The 14,213-nt window shown below is 37.7% G+C and overlaps 1 protein-coding gene across 1 annotated transcript in view; it reads left to right on the top strand.

The window, feature by feature from the left end:
* fgf10a (fibroblast growth factor 10a) overlaps nucleotides 1–13,975 on the top strand; it is a 55,260-nt gene extending 41,285 nt beyond the window's left edge. Inside the window, exons 2-3 of the mRNA XM_057819195.1 lie at nucleotides 5,735–5,838; nucleotides 13,336–13,975. Coding sequence (XP_057675178.1) covers nucleotides 5,735–5,838; nucleotides 13,336–13,536 — 305 coding nt within the window. The 3' untranslated portion in view covers nucleotides 13,537–13,975. The remainder of the gene's footprint in view (nucleotides 1–5,734; nucleotides 5,839–13,335) is intronic.
* Nucleotides 13,976–14,213: the final 238 nt, after the last annotated feature.

Genomic DNA, 14,213 nt, shown 5'->3' with positions numbered 1-14,213 from the left:
GGTGCTATTCCAGTGAGATTTACAAAGATGCCTGCCTGAAGAAAACATCATAATTCCCTCTGTCCTTGATGATATGGGGGCGCATGTCAGGCAAAGGCACTGGGGTGATGGCTGTGGTTAAATCTTCAATAAATGCACAAGTTTACATTGACATTTTTGACAGCTTTCTTATCCTTTCAATTGAAAATATGTTTGTCATTTTCCAAGATGACAATGCATCATGCCACAGAGCTAAAACTTTGAAAGCGTTCCTTGGAGAAAGACTCATCCAGTCAATGTCATGGCCTGCAAATAGCCCAGATCTCAACCCTATCGAAAACCTGTGGTGGAAATTTGAAAAAAAAAAAAAAGAAAAGATCCACAGCAAGGCTCAGACCTGCAAGAATGATCTGGCACCTGCAATCAAAGAGCGTTGGTACCAAATTGATGAAGAATACTGTAAAAGTAACATTTACTGACCACCACAATGTTTTTTTTTTTTCATTTCTTTTAGTGTTTCTGAATGCTAGAGTTGCATTTTTGAACTAATTCATTACTTTTTCAAGCACCTGCTACGCTATTTGGTACTTATATTGGTTGTACTTAGAGTGTCAAGTATATTGTACGGCAGTACTTTGCATAATTCTTTTTGAAAACTTCTGATTTAGGCTATTCTGTGACAGCTTAACATGCACACACGCAACAAATCAACAGAAGTACTGAAAATAAAGACAGCAGTCTTGACATCACAGCGTCCTTATCAGCTGTCGCATATCTTAACACGCATAGTTCCTCACGCTGGGTAAACACATCTAGCTGGAGGAGCAATTGCTGAACTGTTCAAGTTACATACACACAAGGACACCCTGCGCTGAATAGATTGTCCGTACTTCATTCAATTCTAAATAAAAAATATCTTAGGTCAACGGATGCGTCATACGGGGATGGTTTATGGAAAGTTCTGGTGATTTGCGTAATTACACTCATGTGTACACGGATACAAACGTCCAAAAACACCATGACTTCTCGCCATTTCTTCATAACAATGGATAAAGAATGGGGCAAGGTTTGATGAATCATCATATTTTATAAGGCATAATTTATCATCTCAAGGGCCTATTTACAGAGCGATGTTTTAGCAAACGATTGATTTTATTAAATGTTTTTTTGTTTCTGTAGCCTAAGAAACAGTGTTTGGAAAATAGAAATATTTAACTCATTGGCTGCCATTGACGGTGAAAAACGTCCCATCCATGAATGAATGTTCAATTTTGCTGCTAGCCCTAGTGACAAACGCATTTAAATTCACAATATAAGCACAAAAAAAGCCATATGATTGGATGTGCATCATCATCAATTACGGTCAAAGACTAAAGAAAAAAAAACAACGTTAAAAACTGATCATTTTAGGGCAAATAATGTTTTTTTTTGCTCCTTGTACAAAACTCACAGCAAAATTCAGTACTTAGGGAGGGGCTGGGCAAGGGCACAGATTTGTTCTCAACATTGGTAGGGACGTTATAATAGCATTAACCTGCATGCACACAATTTGCTGGTGACGGGACATTAGTAAAAGCAAACACATTGGGTGAATGGGGGTCAGGGCTATATCACAAACGTGAACCGAAAGAATTGATAGGCTAAATAATCAATGTAAAATAAGCCTGCACAATATATCGTTTGAACATCGCCATCGCAATGTGCGGATGCGCAATAGTCACATCGCAGAATGTGCAATTAAAAAAATTTTTTTTTTTTAGATGTTAACTTTTGTTATACTTCATAAAAGCAGCAAGTGTGCAGATTCTGCGTCCTTTTTATATACAGCAAGACTGGATAAACAGCATGATATAAATTAGGAATGTCCCTGATCTGATCAAGTCCTTGATCTGATCACGTGATCGGAAATCAGGCCAATTGCTCCATTTTTCAAATGAACGGAATCAGGTTAAAAGGATCGTGTTTGTAATTTTAAATATATACAGGTAGTCCCCGAATTTTGACGTACTCGAATTGCGCGATTTCGACTTTACGACGTCAGTCTCGCCCGCCATTTTGTCTCAAAGTTTTTTTGTTGTTGTTGCATAAACAGTACCTTATTGTTCCTCACAATATCTCATATTCTAATTTACTACATTAATATGACGTCTTCTGTCCTCATTAAACTTGAAGTTATTCGGCTTTACAGACCGCAAATAAGGCAGTTGTTCTTTTTGAAGCTTTTTACTTCCTCCACTTGGGACAATTTGTAAAACTGTGACACACATATGTACACGTATGTTAAAAAAAACACACGTTTTAACAATAAAACACTTGAGAACAATTGGTGTTTAAACATCCATCTAGTCTGCTCAATATGGAAATTTAGTAGATTAAATTAGCTTAATTTGGCTAACAAAAGTCATCGAGCTACGAAAGCTAACGTATTTACAATTCTCGTAGCAAATCGCTCACACGTAACTCCAGAAACTGTAGCTGTAAACTTAGTTACAAATGCATACACAAACATAGATTAGCGGAAACAACTTACAGCCTTATGTGGGCAAAATTACGTGTGTCGTGACCCGGGGATCACCTGTTAAATGTTAATTCTTTCCAGTCGTTCAGGCCTATCCCAAAAATGGCTATTCAAGGTATGTGGTGAAAATTCTTCTAGTTTTAATATCGCAATATATTACAAGCCCCCCAAAAATCGCAATGATAGTTTTTTCCAATATCGTTCAGGCCTAATGTAAAATAAAACTGTATTGACTTATACTAACTTTCATATAGCGGAATATACTCAGGTGACTTGAAGTTCCACTGCGAGACCCCCAATTTGGCCAAATTTCAAAATTGTCCTATATGCATGTGTGATACATCATTAGAAAGCTTAAAATCTTAATTTTTTGGTGGAAGAAATTTTTTTAACAGGAGGGCATTTAAAAAAAAAAAAAATTTGGTAACACTTTATAATAACTATCCTTTTTACTAGTTAATAGATCATTAGTAAACTGTTGATAAATGATTTATTGTTGATTTGTGAAGTATTTAACAGTTTGTTAAGCATTTACAGGGTGTTGTTAACCTCAAACACAGTTTGTAAACGTTTCAAGTTTTTGTGTGTAACGTTTGGCATTTCTATCTTTTCAGGTTAAGAAATGCCGTTCACTTCAAAAGAAAAGGCATTTTGCAGGCAGCGCTCATGTTGCACATTTATGAAAATCTGCCATTGAACCAACAAATATTTGTACTTTTCTTTGTATGTTTAACCAATTAAACTAATTATGACCTTCAACATAAAGTGTATATAGTTTTATTATGATCCATCAACTAGCATGGGTATTTAGACCATATTGGAACACTCTGTAAACGCTTAACAAACTGTTAACAAATACTTCACAAATCAACAATAAAAAATTTATCAACAGTTTACTAATGATCTATTAACTAGTAAAACGGATAGTTATTATAAAGTGTTACCAAAATTTTTAAACAGCAAAACCCTATCTGGAGGTAAGAGCATGCGAGAGCAGAATTACAGACGTCATGACTTTAACGAGATGTTTATTGCGTACTGACCTTGTTTTGATCCAAAAACTCCATGTAGCATGTATTACTGAGTCTCAAGACACAGCTGTGAATTGCCACAGCTGAATTTTGGGGGGATTTTATAGGGGAAACATAGTAATATAATAAGGGTCACGATGCAGAAATCGCAGACATCAAGAAGTGGTTGAGATGTTCTTTTTCAAATATTTACCTTTTTAAACTTTTTTTTTTTTAATTCTTTGGATCGATTATTTATCATCTAACATATCGAAAAAATGCGACAAACAAAAAAATAAAAATACAATTAAGCGATAGTTATGAGGTAAATATCCGTGACTTTTTTTACAGACGCCATTTTTCTCATTGACATAATTAGTTTAAAACTTTACAAAATTGGAGTAAATAATTTTTTTAAGTAGTTTATTTTTTAAATGAAATACTAGACATCAATTATGATTCTAAGCCTAGCTAAGGGGCCCGGTTTGCGGCTCTAAAGTGGGCTTGGTTGGGCAATGGGAAACAGACAGGTAACATGATACGCAGAGCTAAAATATAGTGGTTAACGTAATGTTCGGACTTTAAGCCTCTACATTTTTTCCCTCATTTTAAATCCTGCGTTTTATAGTCCAGTAAAGGCTTATTTGTTGATTTATTTTGTTAATAGGTAACGCTTTCTTTGACAGCGGTGTCATTAGACTGCCTCAAGATGGTCATAATTATGACATGATACTACCATGGGCATTAATGACATTGTGAATCATGTCACTAACTCCATTTATGTCCAGCTCGGATCTTCACATCCAATCAAAAGTGCGATAATTTGCCAGATGACACAAAATGACATGTCATAAGCATTCATTAATGCTCATGGCAGTGTCATGTCATAATTATGATGGTCTTATGACAGCCTTATGGTGCCACTGTCAAATCAAGTGTTACCAAACTGTTATAAAGTAATACAACTGGAACAGTAACTGAAGAAATATTTAGCACAGAACATGAATTTAGATTTTATTTACTTCTGTAACTCTGCAATGCATGCTAGGAGGCATGTTGTACGACAACAGTGTTGACAGCAGATGGCAGCAGAGGTTATCTTTTTATGCGGAGCTTAATGGGGGACCAGGGGCCAGGACCCCCTGGTTGGCTGAAAAGTGTCATTGCATGTAATTGGCTTTCCTATATATGATTACAAAAGTTTTCCGGTAAAATATTGTCTATAAAAGTAATAAAGCAATCAAACAAACAAACAAAAAAAATGAATGAACTGAAAAAAAAAACATTTTTATAATGGATCAAAATTATTTTTCGAACAAATCATGTGACTAGCACCTTAGACGGTCATTTGCTTTGCTTAGCCAAAACCACCCGAGGACCGAAGAGTCAAGATGGATATACTGTACGTAATTTTTTCAAACCTAAGATTTCAAAAGTGACAATTACTCAGCAAGAACCAAAGATGGAAAATGTGGACCATGAAACGCTAGACAGCACTGCCAAAATGGTGACCGGAGTTTCAATTTGCCCCACTAAAGACGGTGTCTTGCCAATGTAGTTACCCCCATCAAAAATGGTATCCCCTGGCCGCGGGAGCGCACACACACATTAGTTAGAGTTATGTCGACTTAATCAAATAAAGCCAGAAAAGGTATTTATAGTTAGTTATAACTGTTATTACTATTATTAAATATATGTTATAGGTTATCCTACAAGTTAAACAGTAAAACATTGCCTTTTTTTTACGTTCAGTACATATGTTACTTTATACGTCAATTTTTTTTTTTTTTAATGGCTGGGCCATGTTTTAAAACTCCATAGAAAATACATCACTAAAACACAGAAATCAAGCAAGCAGCACAGTGACTCCGCCCAGGGGATACAATTTTTGACGGGGGTAACTACATTGGCACGACACCGGCGGGCGTACCATATTTAATGGATGACGATCTTGGCAAAAAGTATAGTTGTCCTAAGCAGCCTGATTTAGAATGACGGGTAACAAAAAAACGCTCATTTTCAACTTATTATTATAAATATTCTTGTAAGGTAATTTTAATAATGACACTGTGTGACCCCCTCTGCCCTAAAAGTCAAACTCTGCCTATAGAACCTCAAATGTCCTGCACTAATGGGCCACTTAAGATGGTTCTTCGAATGATCACTAAATTTTGCTCCTCGTGTAAACTGGTTCCTGACGTAAAAATATGCTTCTCGACTCCACCAGGTATTCTGGAGATCAAGTCAGTGGACGTGGGAGTCGTGGCCATCAGGGGCCTCAGCAGTAACTACTATCTGGCCATCAGCAAAAAGGGAGAGCTGTACGGCGCGGTGAGTTTAAAGCGTAACCCCTTTCAGTCAACCAAATGTATTAAAAACAAGTCAATATTCAATAAGAAATATAGTACATTTTGTTAGAAAATTTAAAAATATCCTTTAGGTTGCTCTGTAATAAATTAAAATTCCTGCCCTAAACTGGTGACAGGTTCCTCAAAAATAACAACTATAAAAGCCGTACCTATTAAATCCAAGGTGGGATCTATTATGATGAATTCCTCCTTAGATTAAGCACAAACTGTGATACTTTGGATGGTTAGAAGCATCTCTCTCATTGTCAAATATTCATCCGCTGGATGAAAAAAAAAACTTACAATGTTATGAAAAAGTATCTGAACCTTTTGAAATTTCTCACATTTCACCATAATATCACCATCAAATGTGATCTGATCTTAGAAAAATAACACAGATGTAAAAACAGTGTCTGCTTTAACTAAAACCACCCAAACATTTATAGGTTTTCATATTTTAATGAGGATAGTATGCAAACAATGACAGAAGGGGGAAAATAAGTAAGTGAACCCTCTGCATCAGGAGACATAAACAGCAAACAAAACCAATTTTTGCCAAACAATTTAAGTCAGGTGTGTGCCCAATCACTGGAGAGTAGTGTAAAGCTGCCCTGCCCACTATAAAACACACACCTGGTGAGAATTGTCTTGATGAGAAGCATTGTCTGGTGTGCATCATGGCTCGGTCAAAAGAGCTGTCTGAAGACCTGCGATCAAGGATTGTTGATTTGTATAAATCTAGGAAAGGATGCAAAACCATCTCTAAAAGTGTGGCTGGTCATCAATCGACAGTCAGAGAAGTTGTCTACAAATGGAGAGAGTTTGGCACTGTTGCTTCTCTCCCAAGGAGTGGCTGTACAACATAGATGACGCCAAGAGTTCGGCGCAGAATACTCAGAGAGGTAAAAAAGAACTTGAGAGCGTCTGCTAAAGACTTATATAAATCACTGGTACAGTCCAATATCTCTGTGCACACTTCAACTACACGTAAAAACTATGGCTAAGAATGGTTTTCATTGGTGGACTCCACGGAGGAAGCCACTGCTGTCTAAAGAAAATCATTGTTGCTCATTTAATGTCTGCAAAAAGGCATTTGAACACTCCACAGAAGTTCTGGCAAAATATTTTGTGGACTGATGAAACCAAAGTAGAACTGTGTGGGAGTAACACACAACTTCATGTGTGGAGGAAAAATGGAACAGCTCACCAGCATCAACACCTCATCGCCATTGTCATCATGATTTGGGGCTGTTTTGCTACCTCAGAGCCTGGACAACTTGCAATCATTAATAGAAGAATGAATTCAATAATTTATCAAGGTGTTTTGCAAGAAAACCTGAGGCCGTCTGTCACACAGTTGAAGCTAAAAAGAGGAATTATCTGAACCTTTTGGAATTTCTCAAATTTCTGCATAAAATCACCATCAAATTTGATCTGATCTTTGTAAAAATCACACAGACGAAAAAAACAGGATACGCTTTAACTAAAACCACACAAATATGTATAGGTTTTCATATTTTAATGAGGATAATATGCAAACAATGACAGAACGAGGGAAAATAATGAAGTGAACTATCACATTTAATATTTGGTGCCCCCCCCCCTTTGGCAGCAATAGCTTCAACCAGACGCCTTCTGTAGCTGAGTCTGGCAGTCTGGCACATCGATCAGGACTAATCTTGGCCCGTTCTTCTCTACAAAACTGCTGTATTTCAGTCAGATTCCTGGGCTGTCTGTCATGAATCGCTGTCTTTAGGTCATGCTATAGCATCTCAATGGGGTTCAAGTCTGGACTTTGACTTAGCCACTTCGGAACGTGTATTTTGTTCTTTTAGTTGATTTATTTCTGTGTTTTGGATCATTTTCTTGTTGCAGCATCCGCAAACTTTTGAATACATTCTTCCATTGATGATTGCAAGTTGTCCAGGCCCTGAGGCAGCAAACAGCCCCAAATCATGATGCTCCCTCCACCATGCTTCACAGTGGGGATGAGGTGTTGATGTTGGTGAGCAGTTCCATTTTTCCTCCACACATGACGTTGTGTGTTACTCCCAAAGAATTTAACTTTGGTTTCATCAGTCCACAAAATATTTTGCCAAAACATCTGTGGAGTGTCCAAGTGCCTTTTTGTGAACATTAAACAAGCAACGATGGCTTTTTTTAGACAGCAGTGGCTTCCTCGTGGAGTCCTCCCATGAACACCATTATTGGCCATAGTTTTACATATAGTTGATGTGTGCAGAGAGATATTGGACTGTGCCAGTGATTTCTGTAAGTCTTTAGCAGACACTTTAGGCTTTTTTTTAACCTCTCAGTGTTCTGCACTGAACCCTTGGTGTCATCTTTGGTGGATGGTCACTCCTTGGGAGAGAAACAACAGTACCAAAGTTTCTCCATTTGTTGACAACTTCTCTGACTGTCGATTGATTAACATCCAGATTTTTAGAGACTGTTTTGTATCCTTTCCCAGCTTTATACAAATCAATAATCCTTGATCGCAGGTCTTCAGACAGCTCTTTTGACCGAGCTATGATGCACATTAGACAATGCTTCTCATCAAGACATTTCTTACCAGGTGTGTGTTTTATAGTGGACAGGGCAGCTTTAAACCACTCATCGGTGATTGGGCACACACCCGACTTAAAATGTTTGGTAAAAATTGGTTTCAACTGCTCTTTAAGTCTCCTTAGGCAGAGGGTTCACTTACTTATTTCCCCCCTTCTGTCATTGTTTGCAAGCTATCCTCATTAAAATATGAAAACCTATAAATGTTTTGGTGGTTTAGTTATAGCAGACACTGTATTGTCATCTGTGTGATTTTGACAAAGTTCAGATCACATTTGATGGTGATTTTATGCAGAAATGTGAGAAATTCAAAAAGTTCAGATACTTTTTCATACCACTGTAGTTATGTAATAAAGCAAGACCTCTGTTAGTGAATCCCATTAGACTTTGCTGGTGTCAATCTTGGGGGTTCTTCTGTTTGTTTTTTTCACTCAATGGGCCAGCAATTTTCTATCTCTTCCAGCAACAGGAAGTAAAGTCAGTCAATGCCAGATAAAGAAGTCAGTGTTGCAGAGCCATTGAGTGTAATCAAATGCCAGCCCTTCAGGCCTGCGCGAGTACGGCTTGTGTTGCAGCAGAGCGCGAGTTCACGTCATGGGAATTCGGTTTAGGGGGCAGTGCAACAGAATGCCTCTTTTTCTATTCTAGCGGGTGTCATTTCATCTGTGCCGCCACTGCTGCTCCGCAGAGTGTTGCCTCTTTCACACTGAGGGAGGATGAATGAGTGCAAGCGAGAGAGAGATGAAACAAAGGCCGTGCCCCGCCACCTCACGCACCTCTGCAAAGGAACCGCAAGGCAGGAAGAATAGAGAAAGAAAGGATTGTTTTCCTGTGAATGAGAGGAAGCGAATGAAATGATTTGCGCATCGTTTCATTTTGCTGCTAGCTTGATTCGCGCAATAAGGAATTGCGGGTTCAATACCTGTCAACCCGAGGCCTTTGGCAATTCTGCAAATAGTGACGTATGCCCTTACAAAATGGTGACTAATCTAAAACGTTTTATATAGCGTGCAATATGAAACAAAAATAAAACTTTCATTCATTCATTCATCTTCCATGCCGATTTTTAAAATAATACGAATTTATTGGTAATACTGTCACATGTAACCTGGTGCAATCAATATCTTCAGCTACATCATGAGGACTAAAATTTAGGGCTGTCAAAATTATCGCGTTAAGGGGCGTTAATTAATTTTTAAAATTAATCATGTTAAAATATTTGACGCAATTAACGCATGCAATGAATGACCCGCTCGCATATTGCCTCAAACAGATTACAATGAGGCCGTTTATGGACATTAAGAGTGAAGAAAATGCCACCGGCCGCTTGGGGGCAGCGCCGTTCCATACTCATGTTATTTCTTCTAAACGTGGGAGAATTAGTAGTTGTGATTAGAGATGGGCGATACAAGTGATTTTGGATTCGATCCGATACCAAGTAATACCAAGGCCAAATATTGCGATCCCGATCCGACATCGATACCGGAAGTTCATATTATATATATATACATATATATATTAGGGCTGTCAAACGATTAAAATTTTTAATCGAGTTAATTACAGCTTAAAAATTAATTAATCGTAATTAATCGCAATTCAAACCATCTATAAAATATGCCATATTTTTCTGTAAATTATATATATATATTCTGTAAAATAATTTGTTGGAATGGAAAGATAAGAAACAAGATGGATATATACATTCAACATACGGTACATAAGGACTGTAGTGGGCATTTCACTCTACTGTCATTTAAATCTGTCTATGCTGTCCTCACTCCGAAGTGTCTGCTTTTTCCAAAGCTAGACAGCTAGTGAACGACGCCTTAATAATCAGACTTCTTCCTTTTTCATCTGATTTATTAATAAAATGGCCTCAAACCACTGTCCTCTTTAGACCGTAGTGAAACTACAAAAAAAAGTACACAAGCATTGCATTAGCAACAACGTTAGCTTAGCACGCAATACAGGTTCACTAAACAAACAAAAAGAGTCTCATACAAAAAATATAACATTTTGCTTACTAACATAATATGTACATTCTGTACAACAACCATACTTACGGACAAATCTTGTCCAAGGATCATATAAGCACAACATTACAATGTAGGCGTCAGCCCGAGACCTCGTGCAGCCATATTGAACTGGCAAGAAAGCAATAAACCATGTCGCAAAGCGACCACAAGAGTTCGCTGTTAGACAGCACAAAAAACCTTGCTGTAAAACTTACCAAAAGGCAGAATACTGTCTGAGCGGGACATGTGCGTTAATTGCGTCAAATATTTTAACGTGATTAATTTAAAAAATTAATTACCGCGCGTTAACGCGATAATTTTGACAGCCCTACTTGAAAGACAATTTAATATAAAAATACAATAGAGAACAACATGCTAAATAAATGTACAGTGTACAGTGCATGAACAACGAAATGTGAATATACTGTCCTACGCTACGGCTTGGTCCTGGCTATCCAGCGAACTCCCAAAAGACAATGCTGGACATCCGTATAATTTACTGAATCAATTTGGTCCTCGATAGCAAACAGGTTCGCATCAACGTAAATAAATGATAATTAGGTACTATTACAGTAATAAGTAAGAGGTTAGCATGCGTTCGCTATCATTAGCACATCATTCAAACAACCACACAACTGGCTCTAAGTGTCCGATCACGGGTGGAAAACACACAACAACAACAGAAAAGATAAAACACGCAGGCGTTGCCTCTGTAGAGATAATTTAAAAGCATAAACAATGAAAGTAGGTTCGCAGCCGTCTTTTCTCTCTCGCTAGCTCGCACACTCACTCACTCAGAGCTACGTAGCTGTCCGTCTTCTTCTGGCGTGTGAGCACTCTTCTTCACGTAAACAAGTGCGGGTGCGCCCTCACGTGGGCGTGAAAGCGCCACAAACTAAATGCATCCATTTCAAGATAAAAAAAGTCAATATTACAATTGAACATACACTGCCAAAGGCAGAACGCGAACGTGGCCATAGCTATAAAGAGTTATTCAGATAACCATTAGAGGTGTGCAAAATTTCCGATTCTTAGATTATTCGCGATTCGGCCGTGGAAGATTCGAGAACGATTCACAAACATCCAAATTCCGATTATTGAAATATGCCAAGTAAAGCGGAAGTACAACACACTCAGCGCGCCGCGCGGTCTTTGGGGTGCAACGAGGAAGAACGCAGCGAGAGTAGCTAAACATCATGCTTCTCATTACCCGGCCCCTTGGGTAATGCCATTGCTCAACTCACGGCTCTAGATCAACTCATGCCACGAGATAAAAAATACACAACAACATACCTGACTGCTGCCGAAAAGCTGCTACAAAGTACGTCATCCACATAATGTTACGGTAGATATCATTTATATAGGACTAGATGCATTACAGTTTCGGTAGCGTTAGCAGCACACCTACAAAAAGCTTGATGCGGCCGTAGTAAACGGCCGCCATCTTAAAGCAGTACACTTCCCTGCAAGGCTGTTGTAGCGAACCTTCCAAGCAAACCTAATTAACTTTTTATCTAAAATACTCCTAAATCGGTAAAATATTGACTTCAATCTATCTTTAAAATAGTTTTAAAACCTTCACATGCTGAAAGTAGACAAAAGGGAAATTATGGAATAACGGGAGCAATTTTAACAACTTTAACGGTTGATTCACACCATTAAATTAATTGAATGTAGTTTAAAGCTGCTGTTACAGAATGGGGACTGGAGTTTTTTATTTACTGTTATTTTTGTATATTTGTTCACTGCTATATGTTAACTTGATACTGAAATAGTAATTTGGTTTAGCCTGAGAGTATTTTTGAACAATTTTGGAACTAATGTACAAAACATTTAATTTAAAAAAAAAAAAAAAAAGGAGGGGGGGTGAATAAATAATTGTAATCGAATCGTTAGGTGCCCAAAGATTCCCAGCTCTAATAACTATAGCATAAGAACATGCTAACAACTTTACAAAACCATCAGTCTCACAGCAAAACACCAAAATAACATGTGAAATTATATCATAATGTGTTAATAATTCCACACATAAGTCGCTCCTGAGTATAAGTCGCACACCCAGCCAAAATATGAAAAAAAAAAACGCGACTTATAGTCTGAAAAATACGGTACTTAAATATCTGCAGAAATGCGAGGGGTGTACTCACTTTTGTGATACACTGTATACATTTTTGGATAGTTATTTTAAGATTTAGGTGGTATTTAGGGGTACTTAAAGGGTTAATTACGATTTATGCGGAAATCCGGGTTACGTCACCAGCGTGGGAACAGAACTCGTTCATAACCCTGGGACTACCTGTATTGACTATCATGTTATGAGGTACTTTAAGCTGTTATTAGTTTTCAGTTGGTTTAAGTAAACATTATTTTCTCTCGTGGTTATAGATGAGGTCAATGTCAAATGTGGTTAAAAAAAGGGGGGGTGGTCAAACAAAAACCTTTTTCATTAATGGTTAAAAGTGTTTTAAATCATGGTGAATTCTCTTTGATAAAGGTTTTTATCAAAGCCAAGAGCAATGTGTGAGAATGTCAGAATTGTACTAAATACAGCCTTTGTTTGAGCTAGATTATTGACAACATATCCACTGCGCACGTGTTTTTAGATCTCAACTGAAGCAGTGAGATAAATAGAAAATTTTTAAAAAATCTAATATGTTCAACTGTACACAATGCTTAACTCTTTGCTAGACGTCCAATCACGTGGCTCTATTCATCCTTCTGCTGTGAATTGAAAATTAGTTTTTTGACGTCAATTACTGTCAATGGCAGCCATTGAGTTCATGTTTAGGGCCACAGTGATGCAATTGAAACCATCAATTTTGTGACAAAAACTAAAGAGTTTCTCATTTTTCTGTTATGACACATGACTCAACCTTGATACCCATGTGTCTCCTTCACAGAGGGACTTTGGGCCAGACTGTCGCCTGATCGAGCGCATCGAGGAGAACAAGTACAACACGTACGCTTCGGCAGAGTGGCGCAACAAGCGAAGGCACATGTTCGTGGGACTCAATGCCAACGGCAAAGCCGTGAGGGGGAGGAAGACCAAGAGGAAAAACACAACCACTCACTTCCTGCCCATTGTTGTGCATCCCCGATAATGGGACATGATGTTGAGCATCTGGGGAAGGACTTGTTTAGAAGAAGACTAAGGGCTACTGTGGGAAACCCAAAGACATTTTGCATCTGTCGGATGAGGACACTTCAGTACAAAACACACAGAAAAAGATATATTGCTACTGTATACAATGTACATAATATTTTTGGGTCTAACTTATAAAAGTATGCTGGCACAGTAGTAAATTTGGGAAAATGAAATGTGATCAGCAACTTCACAGAGAAGTTGGAGAGGTTGATAGAGCAGCAAACCAAGCAAGTCAAACGATCTAAAGTTTTTCTTTTTTGGATTTATTTATTTTGTGTAATATTTAACAGAAAGAACAAATACATGCTAAAAAGGTGATTATCTTTTTTGTAAAAAAAAAAACAACAACAAAAAACATTTATGCTTTTGTTATTTGAATACTCTTCTTTTTAAACCTGAATAAATATACAGATATATTTGTCTTTTACTTGCATGAACTCCTTTGTGCATTTCGAAATGAGAAAAACTGGGCTGCAGTCACACTATTGCACTTTCTGGAATTATATATACAGGTAATCCCCGTGTTACGACGGAAGTGATTTACGTGATTTTGACTCTACGACACCTGCGTTTCGTCGTCTTTTTTGTTTTGTGACGCATGGTTTTATCTTAGCACAGGACAGTAGAGCGGGT

The sequence above is a fragment of the Corythoichthys intestinalis genome, chromosome 17 (genome assembly GCF_030265065.1).
Source record: "Corythoichthys intestinalis isolate RoL2023-P3 chromosome 17, ASM3026506v1, whole genome shotgun sequence".
Classification (NCBI taxonomy): domain Eukaryota; kingdom Metazoa; phylum Chordata; class Actinopteri; order Syngnathiformes; family Syngnathidae; genus Corythoichthys; species Corythoichthys intestinalis.
This window is presented reverse-complemented; position numbering and strand designations above follow the sequence as displayed.